General features: G+C 43.9%; 3 protein-coding genes across 3 annotated transcripts; 1 reads left to right on the top strand and 2 right to left on the bottom strand.

Annotated features, from left to right (window-relative positions):
* Positions 1–416: 416 nt before the first annotated feature.
* On the bottom strand, positions 417–6,321 carry tbce (tubulin folding cofactor E). The gene is made up of 17 exons (XM_018684819.2): positions 6,186–6,321; positions 5,884–6,007; positions 5,547–5,631; positions 5,313–5,477; positions 5,142–5,230; positions 4,970–5,069; positions 4,773–4,875; positions 4,071–4,147; positions 3,902–3,994; positions 3,540–3,604; positions 2,825–2,889; positions 2,025–2,177; positions 1,769–1,907; positions 1,515–1,583; positions 1,365–1,424; positions 1,187–1,278; positions 417–1,034 (listed from the first exon to the last, which is right to left on the bottom strand). Exons 2-17 carry the CDS (start codon positions 5,996–5,998, stop codon positions 939–941), a joined length of 1,566 nt encoding a protein of 521 aa, XP_018540335.1. The 5' UTR covers positions 5,999–6,007; positions 6,186–6,321; the 3' UTR covers positions 417–938.
* A 175-nt stretch (positions 6,322–6,496) lies between these two features.
* rbm34 (RNA binding motif protein 34) lies at positions 6,497–10,789 on the top strand. Its single transcript, XM_018684820.2, has 11 exons — positions 6,497–6,674; positions 7,085–7,241; positions 7,340–7,467; positions 7,614–7,839; positions 7,930–7,989; positions 8,433–8,476; positions 8,958–9,041; positions 9,128–9,191; positions 9,288–9,330; positions 9,423–9,541; positions 9,943–10,789. The coding sequence occupies exons 1-11, from the start codon at positions 6,652–6,654 to the stop codon at positions 10,294–10,296; spliced, it is 1,302 nt and encodes a 433-aa protein (XP_018540336.1). The 5' UTR covers positions 6,497–6,651; the 3' UTR covers positions 10,297–10,789.
* Positions 10,790–11,112: 323 nt separating this feature from the next.
* On the bottom strand, positions 11,113–14,615 carry tomm20b (translocase of outer mitochondrial membrane 20b). Its single transcript, XM_018684821.2, has 5 exons — positions 14,371–14,615; positions 13,204–13,250; positions 12,900–12,981; positions 12,637–12,779; positions 11,113–11,747 (listed from the first exon to the last, which is right to left on the bottom strand). Exons 1-5 carry the CDS (start codon positions 14,492–14,494, stop codon positions 11,703–11,705), a joined length of 441 nt encoding a protein of 146 aa, XP_018540337.1. The 5' UTR covers positions 14,495–14,615; the 3' UTR covers positions 11,113–11,702.
* Positions 14,616–15,405: the final 790 nt, after the last annotated feature.

The following is a 15,405-nucleotide window of genomic DNA, read 5'->3' as shown; positions in this document are numbered from 1 at the left end:
TGAATGTAAGCTTAATAGCTGAAGTTATTGGGACCTGTTTAAAGTTTAAATGAAGCTTCTAGGTTCTAAGTTCAAAGAGGCTGAAGTTGAACTTTCTCTCCATTCATGAGAAAAAAATGCAGAAAAAGTTAAAAAAAAAAAAAGTAAATAGTAGAAAACAATTGAATGTGAGCATGAATGTCCTAAACAAAGACTTTCAAACAAACAAAATCCCTCAAAGTCACTTCTGTGTATGTTCAGAGATGTTCTGCTGCCCTCTACTGGTCTCAGTCTGACCTCCTGAATGATAGGCAGTAAAGTATTGTATTTAAATACACTTCTGAGGTACTTGTACTTTATTTGAGTATTTCCTCCTCATGTAACTTGCGCAGTAACAGTAACAGTACAGAGAAATAAAGATGAAACAAGCAGTCGACTGTCAGAAAATTAATCAGCAGCTGCTTTTTATTATGATTTGATGAAATTTTATTTCATATATTTCCTGGTTCCAGTTTCTCACTGAAGATTTGCTGCTTTTCTTTTTGATTATTTGAAGAATTGAATTTTTGTTTGTTAATAAATTTGGACACAACGATCACATGAAGGTGATAAACCAAACAATCAATGAACCACAAAGACAATCAGAAGATTAATCAATAATCAATCAGTCATTACAGAGTTAACTATATGAACTCAGACCAATTCAAGTCATAGTGTGTCAAAGGTCTGTTTGCTGTTCACCTCTTCAGTTCTTGGACGATTGTTCAATAGAATCCAGTAAAGTCGAGCGTCGCTGAGCTTTAATGTCTGAAACACGGTCATGAAGTCAAACACGCTCAGTGTCAGTCTGAGCGTCCTCGTCCACAGCGGAGGACAGCGTCCACAGTCTGAAGTTCAAGTTCAGTCCTTGAAGCTTCTGGTCTGTCTCTGGGTCCTCACCTCATCCTCCTGGTCCCGGGTTAGGACCAGCGGACCAGCACCTGGTCTCCGTCCTCTATGGAGTAAAACTGCAGAGTCTTCAAGTCGCTGTCGATCTCAAACTCTGTCCCCACCATCTGGACAGAAAAGATCATTTAACCGTCAGCAGAGAGGACAAAGGTTTTCATTCCTAGTAAGTGTCACCAGGGAGGCCGAGTTTCCTCGCGTCTGTTTGGATTCTGTAAAGAGTTAAAACAGAAACCAGGTGACGAGTGACGGCAGGAGTTACCTTGGGGCTGGTGTAGGTGAGCTTCAGATCTGCTGCAGGAACCTTCAGGAGTCTGTACAGGAGTCCCTTCACCTTCTGAACGACCATGGTGGCTGCAGAACACACCACACACTCTTTAACTCCAGCTGGATATTAGTTTACACTCGTCATTCAAATCACTCATTTCTGTTGTTTTCACCTGGAAGTTTCTTCTCTATCGGCTTCCGCTCGGCGTCGTCAGGGAACGCAAACGTAATCTCTGGAGAGGAGACAAAAGATCAGAACATTACCTGTTCTTTCCCCAGGTAGCAAAGGAGGAATATTAGCCAATCAGAGAGCAGGGACTAACTTAACAGCTGATTTTTCAGGGCGAACGGCTCCGGCTTCTTCAGCTCTCCTTCCTCTGGAGCTCCATACTCTGAAAAACATCAACATGAACATGAACGCACGGAGAAAGACGTTCTCCTGCTCTGTTTTCACTGAGACATGGTTTAGGTTGAAGAGCAAATGAAGGTCACGTCGCTGTAGTTTCCTGGAGCTGCCTCTAGGTGTCAGTACAGAGTCGATCGGTCGTCTGAACTCTGACCCGATCATGTGACTTACTGTCGATGAGGCTCTGGTAACGAGGGTGCAGACAGGTGAACTGGGTGCTGGCCTGACTCCGCCCCCCTGCCTTCAGCCACTCCTCTCCAAACATCTTGATGTAGTCGAGCTCTGCCCCCCTCCTGTCCTCAGGGTATATCTGACAGAAACCATGGCAACAGCGGGTCAAGCTCGGGCACACACACACACACACACACACAAACACACACACACACACACACACACACACACACACACACACACAGGCTCGTCTCACCTCGCTGCTGTTGAGGACGACCAGTCGTCCCAGTTTGGCGATCAGCATCTGATTGGCTGTTTTGGGGTTCCCATCGCTGCTCACCAGTCGGTTTCCACGACACGAAAACTGAACCAAACTGGGAAGTTTCGCCAACTCGTCCACCACACACCACTGAAACAGAGAGAGAGACCATGCTGTACTTTTATTTTAAACAGATTTCTTCTTTACAGCGATGCCAGAGAGAAGGTTTCACTGCGTTTCAACAACAGGAACTTTCTCCAGGAACTAGGAACCTTGAGGAACTTCATGTGTTTCCACCACAGGAACAGGAACCTTTGGGGTGGGGCTTACAGCACTGAACATTTCTGATCAGTCGAGGACTTTTAAAAAATCTGTAGCCTCATAAACTGCTTTCATTGTGCTTCAATGACTCAGTAATCCCACTCAAAAAGCAGGAAAACACAATCAGCAACACAATTTGAACCTCCATGTTTCCAGCTGCTGTCGCTGCCACCTGCTGGACTACAGCGGAACAACGTGTTGTTGCTGTCAGGATCAATCTGACTAATCTTCCTGATCTTTAAACCATAGTGGAAACACAGGAAACCAAAGGTCTGAAGGAACCTTTGGGTTCCTAGATTCTAAACAAAAGTTTGATGCTCATATTAACATCTGTTCATGCACCTAAATCTGAAACGTTCAGAGCATTTCAAACAAAAACAAACTGGTTTGGATCCTGTACAGTCAGTTCCCGGCTGGATGTTTGAGGGTTGTGTGTTTGATGTGATTGCTGTGTTTGTGCAGGGACACACACTGACCTCAGTGATGCTGTTGTGGTTCAGGTTGAGATTCTTCAGAGCTGGAAACATGGCTGTTTGAGATCCTACAGGGCAGAGATTTAAACTGGATGATCAACAGATACAGGTTACACCAAAAATACTAAAACTACTGTGTAAAAATGTGATAACGTCCTGCAGGGATGATGTGTTTCTGTGGTCCAGCCCTGAAGTTAGCATCAGCCTGGTTCATAGTGTTTTGGATTATTCCAGAAATTAAACAGTGAGCAGCTAAAGTTTCTGATCCTTCAGGTTTAGTTGATCAGATCATCTTCACAGATGAACACCACTGTTCTGATGTTTGAAGTAAGAAGCTAATGTTAGGCTATAAACCAACTACACCACGGTCACATGACGTCAACGTCTCCACCACTAAGCTTCCAACTGGTCATTTCATTTAGCTCTGAGCTCTTCTACAAAAGCCTTTCTTCTTAGAAAGTTAGTGAGAGTTTGAAAGAGCGTGAGTAGAAACACAACGAGGCTGTAAAGGTGGACTGGTGAGTAGATGGGTTTTCATGTTAACGTCCCCGACAACCTCTGTAGTCTCATTTAGACACTCGTTAGCAACCGCCTTTTTTAAGACACGTAAAAGCTTCAAACATCAGGAGTGGGGGATTTACTGACCCATTTTATGTCGGAGAATAATAAACTTATCATTATTATTATTACGTTGTTAAAACATGACATTGAACTTTACCTGGAGCAGCGTCATCAAATCGAATGACAGACAGTCCGGTCTTGGACAAGTTCAGCTGCTCCAGTCTGTGATCAAACAACAGAGGTGTTAACTTCAGGAAAACACTTAGATTAGAAATTCAAGTGAAACAAAACACTCAGACAAACAGCAGCTTTCAGGGTTTTTACTGTCTTCACACTGTGTGTTACAGGGCTGTAAATTATGGAGTAAATATGTGAGATATGAGACTTGGAACAACTGGTTGAACTGAAATGTTCCAGCTCCTGTGATCAGGAACGAGGTAATACTCCACAGTGACTGAAACCTCCAGTTCTGCAGCTGCTTCAAAGTAAAAGGTCTCTGTTCAGTTCTGTGTACTGTACCTGGGCAGAGCAGACAGACTGAGCACTGAGTCCTGGACCAGAGGATTACAGGACAGATTCAGACTCCTCAGCGTCTGCAGGACTCCCTCCGGCCTTTAAAGACCAGACAGAGAAACAGGAGTTAGTGTTGGGACTCAAACAAAACACAAACCAGTGTGAGAGCCGTTACCTCTGCAGCTCTGTGATGTTGTTCTCCTCCACACAGAGATCCTCCAGCTGTGGCCACATGGGGGCGCACTCCAGGATCTGATAACGACGAGGTGTCAGAGAGAAATCAGACAGATACGACCGATTTATTCAACCCTGACAGAATCACAGCGGAATGGAAGGTTTTATATACAAAATAAAAACATATCCAGTACGAATAAATAAATAAATACAAGATGAAAAACATACAATACACTTGGAAATACTGACCACAGTTTATATACCACTTTTAATTTTATACAGAAACATAAAACATTCTAATTGAACATATTTCAGTAATAAATAAATAAACAAATACATAAATTCAAAATAATATAAATAAAATGTTTAGAATTATTGCACTGGATTATTTATATTCTGTGGTAACAATTATATTTCTGTATAGAGACAATAACTAATGAATAAAACATATTTCAGTTCCACAAATAAATAAATAAATATGTATAAATCTCAAGTTCACGTAAAGATATTAGGTTTATTTCTTTCTATTCAATATTATGATTGTTTTATATTTTAGAACTTCTTAACAATTCTACCAGATATTTAGATAATTAACATATAACTTCAGAATAATATAAATATGTCTGTTTTATTATTTTATATTGAAGAACAATTAAAAATGTCTATATGAATATCACATTTAGAAACAACAGACGCTCCATACCTGTGGCCAGGTGAGGTCGCAGCTGTTGAGCGCGAGGACTTTGAGGCTGCAGAAAGCCTGGCAGTGAGCCGAGAGCTCAGAGGGCAAACGCAGCCTGTTACAGCTAAAAACAATAAAACAAAGACGAAATGTTGAGTGAGTGGAGAGGCAACACACACACACACACACACACACACACACACACACACACTCTGTACCTGAGCTGCAGTCCCTCCAGTCTGTCCAGCTGCTGGGTGATGGCAGCCACGTCCTCCCAGCAGGACAGCAGAGTCCCGCTGAGGTCCAACCACTCCACGTCTGATCGCTGCTGTTAAGGTCTCACTGAGAACAGAGACACTAACAACAGACACCAACCGGCACAAAGGATACTGGGAGTTGTGGTCCTGATCTCTCCGTCCTGCTCTCCGGGGCCGTTCACCTCACAGTGACTCAGTATCACTGATGGAAGACTCTCGAAGCTGCAGAGACGTGGAAAGGTCAGACCCTGACCTACTTCATGACGTCAGGCCAACAGTAACTTTCCACCTGAACGCCTCCTACCTGCGCTCCTTGATGCTCCCCCATTTGAGCTTCTTGGAGGAGATGGAGATCTCCTCGCTCAGCACCTCCTCCGTGTCGATCCGGTACACCTGTCGCACGGCGGTCAGGTAATCCACTCCGAAGCTCACCTTGGCTGGACGGACGAAGGAGCCTCCTTTAGAGTGTCTGACACAGCAGACAGAAACCGTCAGTGCTCAGCATATTTCAAACTGTGGTTAAACTGCTGAGGATTACCTGCAGGAGAAATACTGGACTCCTTCATGGCTGCCGTCGTGTTTGCCTCTGTCGGGGTTATCCCACTGCACACCCAGCCACAGCCCTGAACACAAACATCTGGACTTAGTGTGAGGACAAAGTTATGATGGGGGAGAGTTTTTACTGTGACACCTGAGTTTTCTTTTCTCCTCTTTATTCTGTGTGTCCTGTTTGATCTTCTCATGTATGGAGGTAACCTTCGTTCCAAACTCCGTTTATAAGAATGACAGATTCAGCACAGACACATAATCTAACCTATAACCGGTCAGATTCATGGATCAGCGGGTGACTGTGAGACCTCCCACCCGGGTCTGACCTGCTGTCGGCGGTACCGGGCCCACGTACCGCACCGTGGCCCGCTCCCCGCCGCAGGACACCCGCTTTCCCACCGCGTCCTCCGGCACCTCCGGGTCCGTCTGGTCGACTCCCATCGAGGTCTCCTGCCGAGGAGAGGAAACCCGAACCCAGACTCACCGTTAACCCGGGAATCAGATCTGAATCCTGTTCTAACGGTTAATAAAGCGCCATAATCAAAATAACCAGTCATTAGCTGTGTATCATTCATTTTACGTATCCGCCTCAGAAAGCTGGAGACATTAGTAAAATAATAAACCGTACCTGTAACGTTTAAAGATGTAGATTCTGAGGAGTTTTAGCTGCTGAGCTAGCTACCAAACCAAAACATTACGCACCTACTCCTCACCGGAAACGACCCATTTCAACGATGTACTCGTTTCCTGCGAAGCCTTTCAGAGTAAAAGTAGTTAAAACATATATGAATCTAAATATACGTTCTTTTTTTCTTTTAGCCAAAATCTTGAAGTCTGTGTAATTTCTACTGTCGCTGACTCTAAGTCTGAAATTCAAATCAACGTCAGTTTAAGGAAGTATTAAAGGAACTCTTGTGTCGCCGTGATCGTGTTTCCGGTGGGAATGACTTCGCAGTAACACAGCAGTGGGCCTGGACAGAAAACGTGTGAACGTGCTGTAACTACAATGTTATTGGAGTGTCTGTGGTAGATAATTCATACATGCTGCAGTTAACTTGACTAATTATTTATCTCCGGAACAATCCGAGGAAACAATGAAGAAGAAACTTCAACAGAGGTTTGTTTACACATTTTCACCTCACGATTCAACGCGACTGAGGAAAAGCTGCTGGATATGAACAGTCAGCAGCAGACAGAGCGAACAGTTAAAACACATTCACCTTCAGTTTATATTAAATAACATCCTGAGTCACTGATTACACCTGTAGTCGATTAAATGATCAGTCAGTTGATAAAGAATTAACTGGGAACTATTTTTTAATTGATTACTTAATTTATTCAAGTAAAAAGTGTGAAAATTCTCTAATGTCCCAGATTAGTTTCCTCATTAAAGTCCAGTAAAGTTTCTCCGGACTCATCTCTTCAGTTAATAACAGTGTATAAGCAGTGGGTTGTGATCAGAGAGCAGCAGTTCTGTCAGGTGTGTTCGGTGCTGTACCTTCCTGACCGCAGTGTTTCTGTCCTCAGTGGGGAGGCGTCCTCAGAACAACAGTCAGCTGACTATGTGGTGGGTCAGGTGTCAGGAAGTCTGTTCCAGAAGAACTCGGCAGCCTCGGGGTCGCTGTCGGCTTTATTCAGCACCGCTGCACCAGCGGCGTCTCTTCTGTTCCAGCCCGCACCCAAGGTAAATCAGAGGAGCGGGGGACTATTTTCAGCGGCGGATGAATCCACGTTTGGTTCTGCATCCTATCTCACTGGCTGTGTTTTGTGTTCTCCTGGCAGCCTGTTCAGAAGAGCGCAGAGGAGCAGCAGCAGCAGAATGAAACTCCAGAGGTCAAAGGTCAGCCCGGCCAGAAGAAGAAGAAGCCGCAGAAGGAGAAATCAGCAGCCGACCAGAAACTGGAAAACAGGTGAGAGGTTCAGGATCCACTGCTGGATCTGCAGTCGCTCTTCTGTCTCTTCTGTAAATCTGTGCTGATCGTTATTTAGTTTCTTTCTGCCATTTAAAAGCTGTTTCTGAGTCTCTCTCTCCTCGTTCCTCCTCTGCTGGTTTCAGGGAGAGCAGTCTACAGGAGGCAGACGAAGACGAGCGAGGGCGGCAGGCGTCCGTGAAGCAGCAGCAGCAGAAGAAGAAGAGGAAGGCGTCGGAGGCGGGCGTGGAGAACGACGTGGAGCACTGGGTGATGAAGAGGCAGAGGCTGAAGGCCAGCAGAGAGGAGGAGGCCGTGAAGAGGAAGAGGACGGTGTTCGTCGGCAACCTGCCCGTCAGCTGCACCAAGAAGGTGCGTTCACTGCTGCCTCGTAAATTTTAAAGCTGCTAATTTTGTGTGTATTTAAAAGCGAAGACCCGATGATGTTTCTCTGTCCCTCAGACCCTGCGGAGACTCTTCACAGATAAAGGATCCATCGAGTCCATCCGGTTTCGCTCTGTGGTAAAAATACAACAACACACACAAACAGCTCAGCTTCAAGACAAGAAACACACAGAATAAATAAGAGTTTTAATCACAGTGTTGGTTTTGTTTTCATGGTGTCAGTAATCAGTCTGTCAAAGTGAAACTCCTGTTTGACCCCAGACGCTCAGAGAGGTCGTGTTCGTTCGCAGGGCTAATGTAGCGTTAGCTGGTGAGCTAACAGTTAGCACAGATTTTTTTAGTCCTGCATGAAAAAGATGAAGAAAATTCACAGATTTAAATGTTGCTATGACCAAAAGGAACCATGAATCGTTCTAATTTATCAGATTGTACTGTAAATATTTTTGTTACAGACTCTTTAACATTGTAGAAAAATGTTTGTAGGGTTTTCTCATCAACGTTCAGAGACAAACAGAGTGTAACCTCTCTGATCACATCCATCATTTGTTTGTTCCCTGCAGGTCAGAGAGGATCCGTCCATGTCCCGCAAGGTCGCAGCTATCAAGTACGTTTCTGTCGGTTTGTTTAATCTGCGGCATGTCATTACAAAAGAACTGAACAAATAAAAGAGAAAATGAATTTACAGGCTATAATAAACACTTTCATAATGGGAGGGAATAAAAAAAATCAAAGACACAACAACAGAAGTAATCTGTGTCAGCGTGTAAAAGTTTAAGATCAACAAAGTGATTATTAAAAGTCAGAAATCTGAACATTTGATGCAGAAAAACACGCAGCTGAAACAGCTGGTTGATTAATTGATTGGATTAATCAAGAGAAAATTAGAGTTGACAACAGTTTGTCAAACAATTAATCGTATAGATTACAAGACACAAGCAGAAAAGCCAGCTTCTTAAATTTGAATCTGTGACTTTTCAAAATGTCTCCGGACATTCAGACTTTATTCACTGAGTCACCAGCTGCTTCTTTTCACACAATCCCTCACTGGCTTCCCACCAACAAACAAACACTGTCTAACTTCACAGACGTAAAATTCATCCCAAGAGGCAAAGCGTGAACGCCTACGTGGTGTTTAAAGACGAAGAGGGAGTCGCCAAGGCGTTAGAGAGGTCAGTAAATCTGAACCACGTCATAATGCTGCAGCTACCAGTCGACCTGAGCACGTAAATACGAGTCTTTCACTCTGTTCTGACAGGAACGGGATGGAGATAGAGAAAGACTTTCACATCCGAGTGGACAGAGTGACAGACAGCTCCTCAGTGAGTCTTCAACCATCGCTGTTCAGTTTAAAATCTGTTGAAATAATCTGTGGTTGGATGTTCGTTGATAAACCTGTCGATGTTCTTGTCTCACAGCACGATCACAAGCGTTCTGTTTTCGTGGGGAATCTTTCGTTCGGTGAGTTTTTCTGCAGCGTTCTGGTTCCAGAGTCAACGACAGCAGATTAACTTCAACACTGACTCAAACGTTTTAACTCTGTGTGTTTTTAGAGATAAACGAAGTGATGTTTCGACGGCATTTTGAGGAGTGCGGTGCAGTGGAGGCAGTGAGACTGGTCCGAGACCAGAACTCTGGACTGGGGAAAGGATTCGGCTACGTCCTGTTTGAGGTACGAGGACTCAGACTGTGATTTCCTCTTTAGCTTGTGTCAGTAAGGAGCTGTAATCATTATCCTCCAGATTATTGCAGAGATCCTTAAAGTTTAACCAGAAACATCTTTATATATCAGTACCAGACTCCATTGACAAAAACAGGAATTTTACCACATTGTACCACATAGTAACACAAACACATTTTACATTAAACAAAACCTTCATCAATCAGTGGAAAAGTGAGGTACAGTGACTTTTTGAATAACAGAAATAATTATAAAACATTTCTGCAATTGATAGTGCTTTAAAAAGCACAATAAAAGTATTAAGTAGTACATGTTTAATAATAATCTAACAATGTCTTAATGTGCTGATGTATTTTATTTTGAAATAATTTACCTTTTGTCTTCTTTCGCAGAGTGCCGACTCGGTCCAGCTGGCGTTGGAACTGGACGGCTCGAAGCTGGAGGGCAGGTCCATCCGGGTGAAGAGGTCAGTGAAGAAAGAAAAGCAGAAGAATAAAACAAACAACAGCGGAACCACAGGAAGGACCGGCAGAGGCCCAGCTAAGGGCTCAACAAAGAGTCCTACGAAGGGTTCAGGAGGAGCCGGTCAGGGAGGATTCAAGTCTCCGAAGAAATTCACCGGAAAACAGCAAAGGTCGACCAAAAGCTCCTCCTCCTTCAAAGGAGAAATGGTGGATCCAAACAAAAAGATCAAAAAGAAAGGACTGAAGAAGAAACAGAAGCCAAAGAAGACTGTTCATATCTGAGGAAACATTTAACAGAAATAAAAGTGTTGGAGGACTCTGACTGAAACTGTCATTCTGGAACAACCGATGTGTTCCTATTACTGACTCAAAACAATCGTTTCTGTTTGTCAGAGTTTGTTGTACAGAGATGGTAGTTTTTTTTTTTGTTTTTTTTAACAAAACTTGTAAATCTGTACGGAGCCTGGGAGGTGACGTGGGACAAAAAAAAAATCAGAGTTGTTTAAAAAAGATGTACTTTTGAGATGACGTGAAACTGCAGAGATCTTGAGAAACTTTTTAACAAAACTCAATTTTTCTCGCCGTTTGGGAAGTGTCAGATTCACAAGCTTTTGCAAAAGTTTCTTGGGATCTTGAGAAAGTTTCACGTGATTTGAGTTTTTTTTTTTTTTCACCCCCAGCTGTCAGATTTTTGTTTACTCCTTAAACCCTTCCGTGCTCCATAAATCTGTGATTTCTGAATGGAAATAAATCATAAATAAATTTCGAACCAAGACGTAGTTGTAACATTTCGGAGCTCAGTGTTCAGTTTGAGATTGAACTGCGTTTAACATCATGGAGAATCTACTGATCAGAACTACAGAAAGTGTTGAAATTCAACAGTTTAAACTCTCTGTTGCCTGATTCTGAAGCTGCAGATCCAGTTTTTCTGCTTTTAAAAACATAGTTTGTTGCCACATTTTTCCAGTTTTACTCTGTTGACAAGAAGAAACTTGTCCGTCATCAGTTGTTAACCCCAACACTGTTTAGACCACATTTTCATCACTGGACAGTCCACAAGGAGATTTATCCTGATAAAAAAACTCAAACACAACTTCATAGTTTGTCCATTTTTTTATTTTTTCCTGAAGAGGGTCATCCTCTTTGACATGAACAAAACATTTCATCACTTTTTAAAAAGTGTTTCCAAGTCTAGACGGACAAGAAAGACGACTGATAACAAAACAATAAATACTCTGAAGCAGAGAGAGGATGATCGTTCCTGTAGCTTCCTACGACTGATATTATAATAACCGTGGTACAAACATGTCAGACAGTGTAAACCTGGTGCATGATGCTGTCAGGATGTGAGCTACACCACCCTGACGGAAGGAGCTGAGTTGGAGTCCACACGTGGACAAGCTTGTTTATATTTCTCTGGGCTTTATGATGGAGATGTTCTAATACCCCAAAACGGGTAATTTAAGTAAAAAAAAACACAAACACTACTGTCATGGATAAACCAGGAATAAAAAACTAATTCCCTTTCGGACGCCTTGGTGGGAAGTGATGGACGTCGGCCGGAGCGATGGAGGCCGAGGCGTTGGCAGGTCGTGATGGAAGGAGGAGGTCCACACGAGGAGGAGGAGGAGGAAAGAAGGGCGGAGGGCGAGAGGAGGGGGTGGGGTTGTTTCGTCTCAGTCCTCTCCTTATTCTATATCGTCCTCGCTCAGACTCTGTGCGCTCACGATACGCTGCAAGAAAACAAGACGATCAGAGCGGATCAGCAGATACTGGACAGTCAGGCAGGTATCTGGGCTACCTGGACCAAGGTAGATCAGGTGGGGAGATTGTGAGGCTACGAAGCTGAAGCTGGACCGGTTAAGGCAGAGTTAGGGCTACCTGACTGATGCTGGAGTAGTCATACAGGTTTGGGGACTACCTGACTGATAATGGATGAGTGAGGAAGGTCTTGGGACTACCTGGATGACTACCTGATTCAAGACCAACTAAGGTGGAGTTGGCAAAACGTGGATAATTGTAGACCAGTTAGGAAAAAGGTGAGGCTCCCCGACTGAAGTTGGACCAGTTAGGGAGGTGTTGGAAGATACCCAACAGATTCTGGACTAGTCTGGAAGTTGTTTAGTTGCCTGGCTGATGATGGACCAGTTAGGGAGATAGTAAGAATATCTGGATGAGGTTGGACCTGTTGGAGTAGTGCTAGGCCTACCTGGTTGATTCCAGACCAGTTATGTTGTGGAGGTGTTGGGCTTGTCTGACCTATCTGGCTGATGCTGGATCAGTTAAGGTAAAGTAGGAGCTGTCAGACAGTTTATTAGGTCTGAGGGCTACCCTGCTGATTCTGGACTAATCATAGAGGCTTGGGGACTATTGGATGGACAGAGGACGGGTAAGGGAAGTCTTGGAACTGCCTGGATAATTCTAGACCAGGTAGGGTCGAGTTCCAGTTAGGAGTATGGTGGCTACCCGGCAGTAAGGGAGGTGTTAGAGATACATTGCAGGTTCCAGACCAGTTAAGGTGGAATGGGGAGCTGCCTAACTGGTTCTGGACTTGTCTGAAAGTTGTGGGGTTTCCTGACTGATTCTTTGACCAGTTAAGAGGTGTTGGATCGTCTGACGTACCTGGCTGATGCTGGGCAGTTTGGTGAGCAGCATCTGGAAGACGGGCGGTGGCAGAGTCTGCTGCAGGACCTGCAGCAGCTGCTGAGGCTGACCACACACCGCAATGGCGTTGGTCAGGTGGTCCACACCTTTCTCATAGTCTCCTGTAGAGGGAGGAAACACAAGCTGTGACTGACAGGCGGTTTTTAGAGGAGGCAGAACTCTTAGTGCCACCTACGATGAATAAAACTCAAATGAGGAGGAGTTGTTGATGTGGGGGTTACCCTGAGCCAGCAGCTCCTCCCCAAGTTGGATCTCCTCCAGGAAGAACTTCTGCACCGCTTCAGCGTCCTTCAGGTCTGGAAGCTGCAGGAGAATCAACATTCAGACTCAGGACGAAGATCTGACAAGTGGTCTGTCATGAATCACGATCCCAGGTGCAGGAATCATCTAAATCTGTTCACTTATGTCCAGTGAGGACCGCATGGAAACTGTTAAATAAACCTTTATAACTTTCTTGTGTCACTGAGAAACACTTTACAGTATTTTACAACTTAATCAGTGTTTAGTTTTGTTTTTTGTGTTCACCTTTGCCAGACCTGCCCTCTCCTTGGCTGCCTTCTGCTTTCTCCTCCCTGCAACAGAAACACAAACCATAAAACCATAAACCAAATAATATCAGCACCAGTCGTTCTTTTCCGTTTGCAACTGGAAAAGATTTAATGATTGACAAAGAGAATGGATCAACAGTTGGGAACTACGTCCAGAAACTGAATGGCAGATTTATGAGATAAGCAGCTGGTTGGTTGTGTGTCCACAGTGTGAAAGGCCTGAACTGTTTATGTCACCGATCCCTGAATAACACGGTAATCTCCGTCTGGCTGACGGCCCAGCCGGCAGCACCGGGATACTGATTGTGTTGTGTTGTTGTGTAACGGTGTTAAATCGAACAACAGCTTTATGAATGAATCTGTGCTGCTGGTCAGGGAAGAAGAGGAGAACAGTCCCTCTCACAGTGAAGTAACAGCACTTTACGCCAATTACTGACTGCAGATGTGCCCATGAGCAAGTCCCTGAACACCAACCACGTCAGTGGTGGTGTCACCGTGTACATCTAGAAATACCAGCTGGGAAAATGCTGAAAATGTCGTCTTAATTAAATTCATTTTAAAGTAGGCGAGAAAAGGAGTAAACTCATACCAAACTCCACTGAAAAAGCTGTCAGTTTAACATGACTGTTTCCTGAGGTATTTCACAATATTAAGAAGCTCCTCATAAAATCAGCTTCTATCATCTTACTCCACTTTTAAACTGTGTTTCTCATTTACTTGTTACATTCAAACTCACAGTAAAAGGCACAGGTAACCATAAAGCATGAATGTCACAGAAGCTCAATTCTTCTGTAAAACATGGCTTCTCTTTTAGGTGACTGTACTTGGTTCGTTGACTCTGAGCCGAATTAACCTGAAGAGTTTGTGGAGTGGTTGTTAAGTCTTAAATTTGCTTTACGAAGTATATTCATGGATTGTTTAGTAAGAGAACAATAAAATGCATGATTTGTGAACGGGGTTCTGCGTAAGGTTCATCGAACTAGCCATTCAGATTTGTACCGGGACAACAGAGCCTGTGGGACAAATGAATACTGTGATAAGCTTAAAGGGGAGGCTAAACCGACCCGGACCACATCGGACCGGATCCCGAGCTCCCAGGCCTGATGAAGGTGAGGAGGAGGAAGAGGAGGAGGTCAACACTCACGTTCCCGCAGCCTGTTCTTGAAGTTGGGGTCACTCCGTCTTTTCCTGTCGAAATAAATGCAGTAACCGACGAACAGAGCCCCGCACACCCCCGCGGCTATCGCGCTCGTCCTACCGCCCATCATAACTCCGGGGACCCGCTCGGTTTTCGGAGGATTTCGGGTGAATTTCGTGTTTTTTCTCCGGTGGTCGGTTTATGTCAGGAGGCTGGCGGAGCGGCTCAGAGCAGGAAGGACCCGGAAGGCCCCCGCAGGTTGACAGCTCGTAGCTGTCCGTAAAGCGCCTGACTGGAAATACGAAGAAAAAATATATTTTCACAGTTAATGAAGCTGTAAATGAGAGATGATGGAGGGTTTGAGTTAGGTTTTGAAAAATATAAAGGATTTCTGAATATAAGTAATTTTACTTCATCTTTACAGGTCACATGCTGCACAGGGTTTCTACAGTGTTCACCAAATTAAATGTCAGACTTTAAAGTCAACACCTTACAGACTGCAGTTCAAACCTTTCACAGACACACGATTACTTACCAAGTGCATGAATTTATTAACATTTATATCAAATATATGTCACCACTTCCCAGCTGTATACAACAAGAATTCTTAGTAATGTAATTAATTAATTAACATGACCTGGATTCATGGATGGATTACTGAACAGGTCTATGGGACATATACCCAGGGCCCTGAGGGGTCAGGAGGACCCTGGACCAGATCCTCCGTCCGAAGTCACAGTCACAGAGTTCAGTTAAAAGACTACAAAGATATAACTTTCACAAAGTGTCTCAAAATCACCACAGATAACATGGGAACACTGGTATTTCACCGTTTATACTACTGGACGTTTTTACCTTTTATTTCTTTGAATTTTTCTCATTATTCTGTTTCTGTAAGGGTTGGTTGGTTTGTGTTTGAATTGGTAATGCTCATGACAGACTCAACAAGTGACTAAGACAGATGATGTGAAGTGAATGAAAACACATTTTGTTGTGAAAGAAACAACTCTGCCGTTAAATCCTGAGCAGAAGAAGAAACTG

The sequence above is a fragment of the Lates calcarifer genome, linkage group LG5 (genome assembly GCF_001640805.2).
Source record: "Lates calcarifer isolate ASB-BC8 linkage group LG5, TLL_Latcal_v3, whole genome shotgun sequence".
NCBI classification, from domain to species: Eukaryota; Metazoa; Chordata; class Actinopteri; family Centropomidae; genus Lates; species Lates calcarifer.
This window is presented reverse-complemented; position numbering and strand designations above follow the sequence as displayed.

Coding starts and splice junctions, on each gene's coding strand:
- rbm34 (XM_018684820.2), top strand. CDS start 6,652: ATGAAGAAGAAACTTCAACAGAG. Junction 9,042..9,127: donor GTCGCCAAGGCGTTAGAGAG/GTCAGTAAATCT, acceptor CTGTTCTGACAG/GAACGGGATGGAGATAGAGA. Junction 9,542..9,942: donor TCGGCTACGTCCTGTTTGAG/GTACGAGGACTC, acceptor CTTCTTTCGCAG/AGTGCCGACTCGGTCCAGCT.
- tomm20b (XM_018684821.2), bottom strand. CDS start 14,494: ATGATGGGCGGTAGGACGAGCGCGATAGCCGCGGGGGTGTGCGGGGCT. Junction 13,251..14,370: donor CAAGAACAGGCTGCGGGAAC/GTGAGTGTTGAC, acceptor TTTCTGTTGCAG/GGAGGAGAAAGCAGAAGGCA. Junction 11,748..12,636: donor AACTGCCCAGCATCAGCCAG/GTACGTCAGACG, acceptor GTTTTCTTGCAG/CGTATCGTGAGCGCACAGAG.
- tbce (XM_018684819.2), bottom strand. CDS start 5,998: ATGGGAGTCGACCAGACGGACCCGGAGGTGCCGGAGGACGCGGTGGGA. Junction 5,632..5,883: donor CCCGGTACCGCCGACAGCAG/GTCAGACCCGGG, acceptor GTTTGTGTTCAG/GGCTGTGGCTGGGTGTGCAG. Junction 5,231..5,312: donor GGGAGCATCAAGGAGCGCAG/GTAGGAGGCGTT, acceptor ACGTCTCTGCAG/CTTCGAGAGTCTTCCATCAG.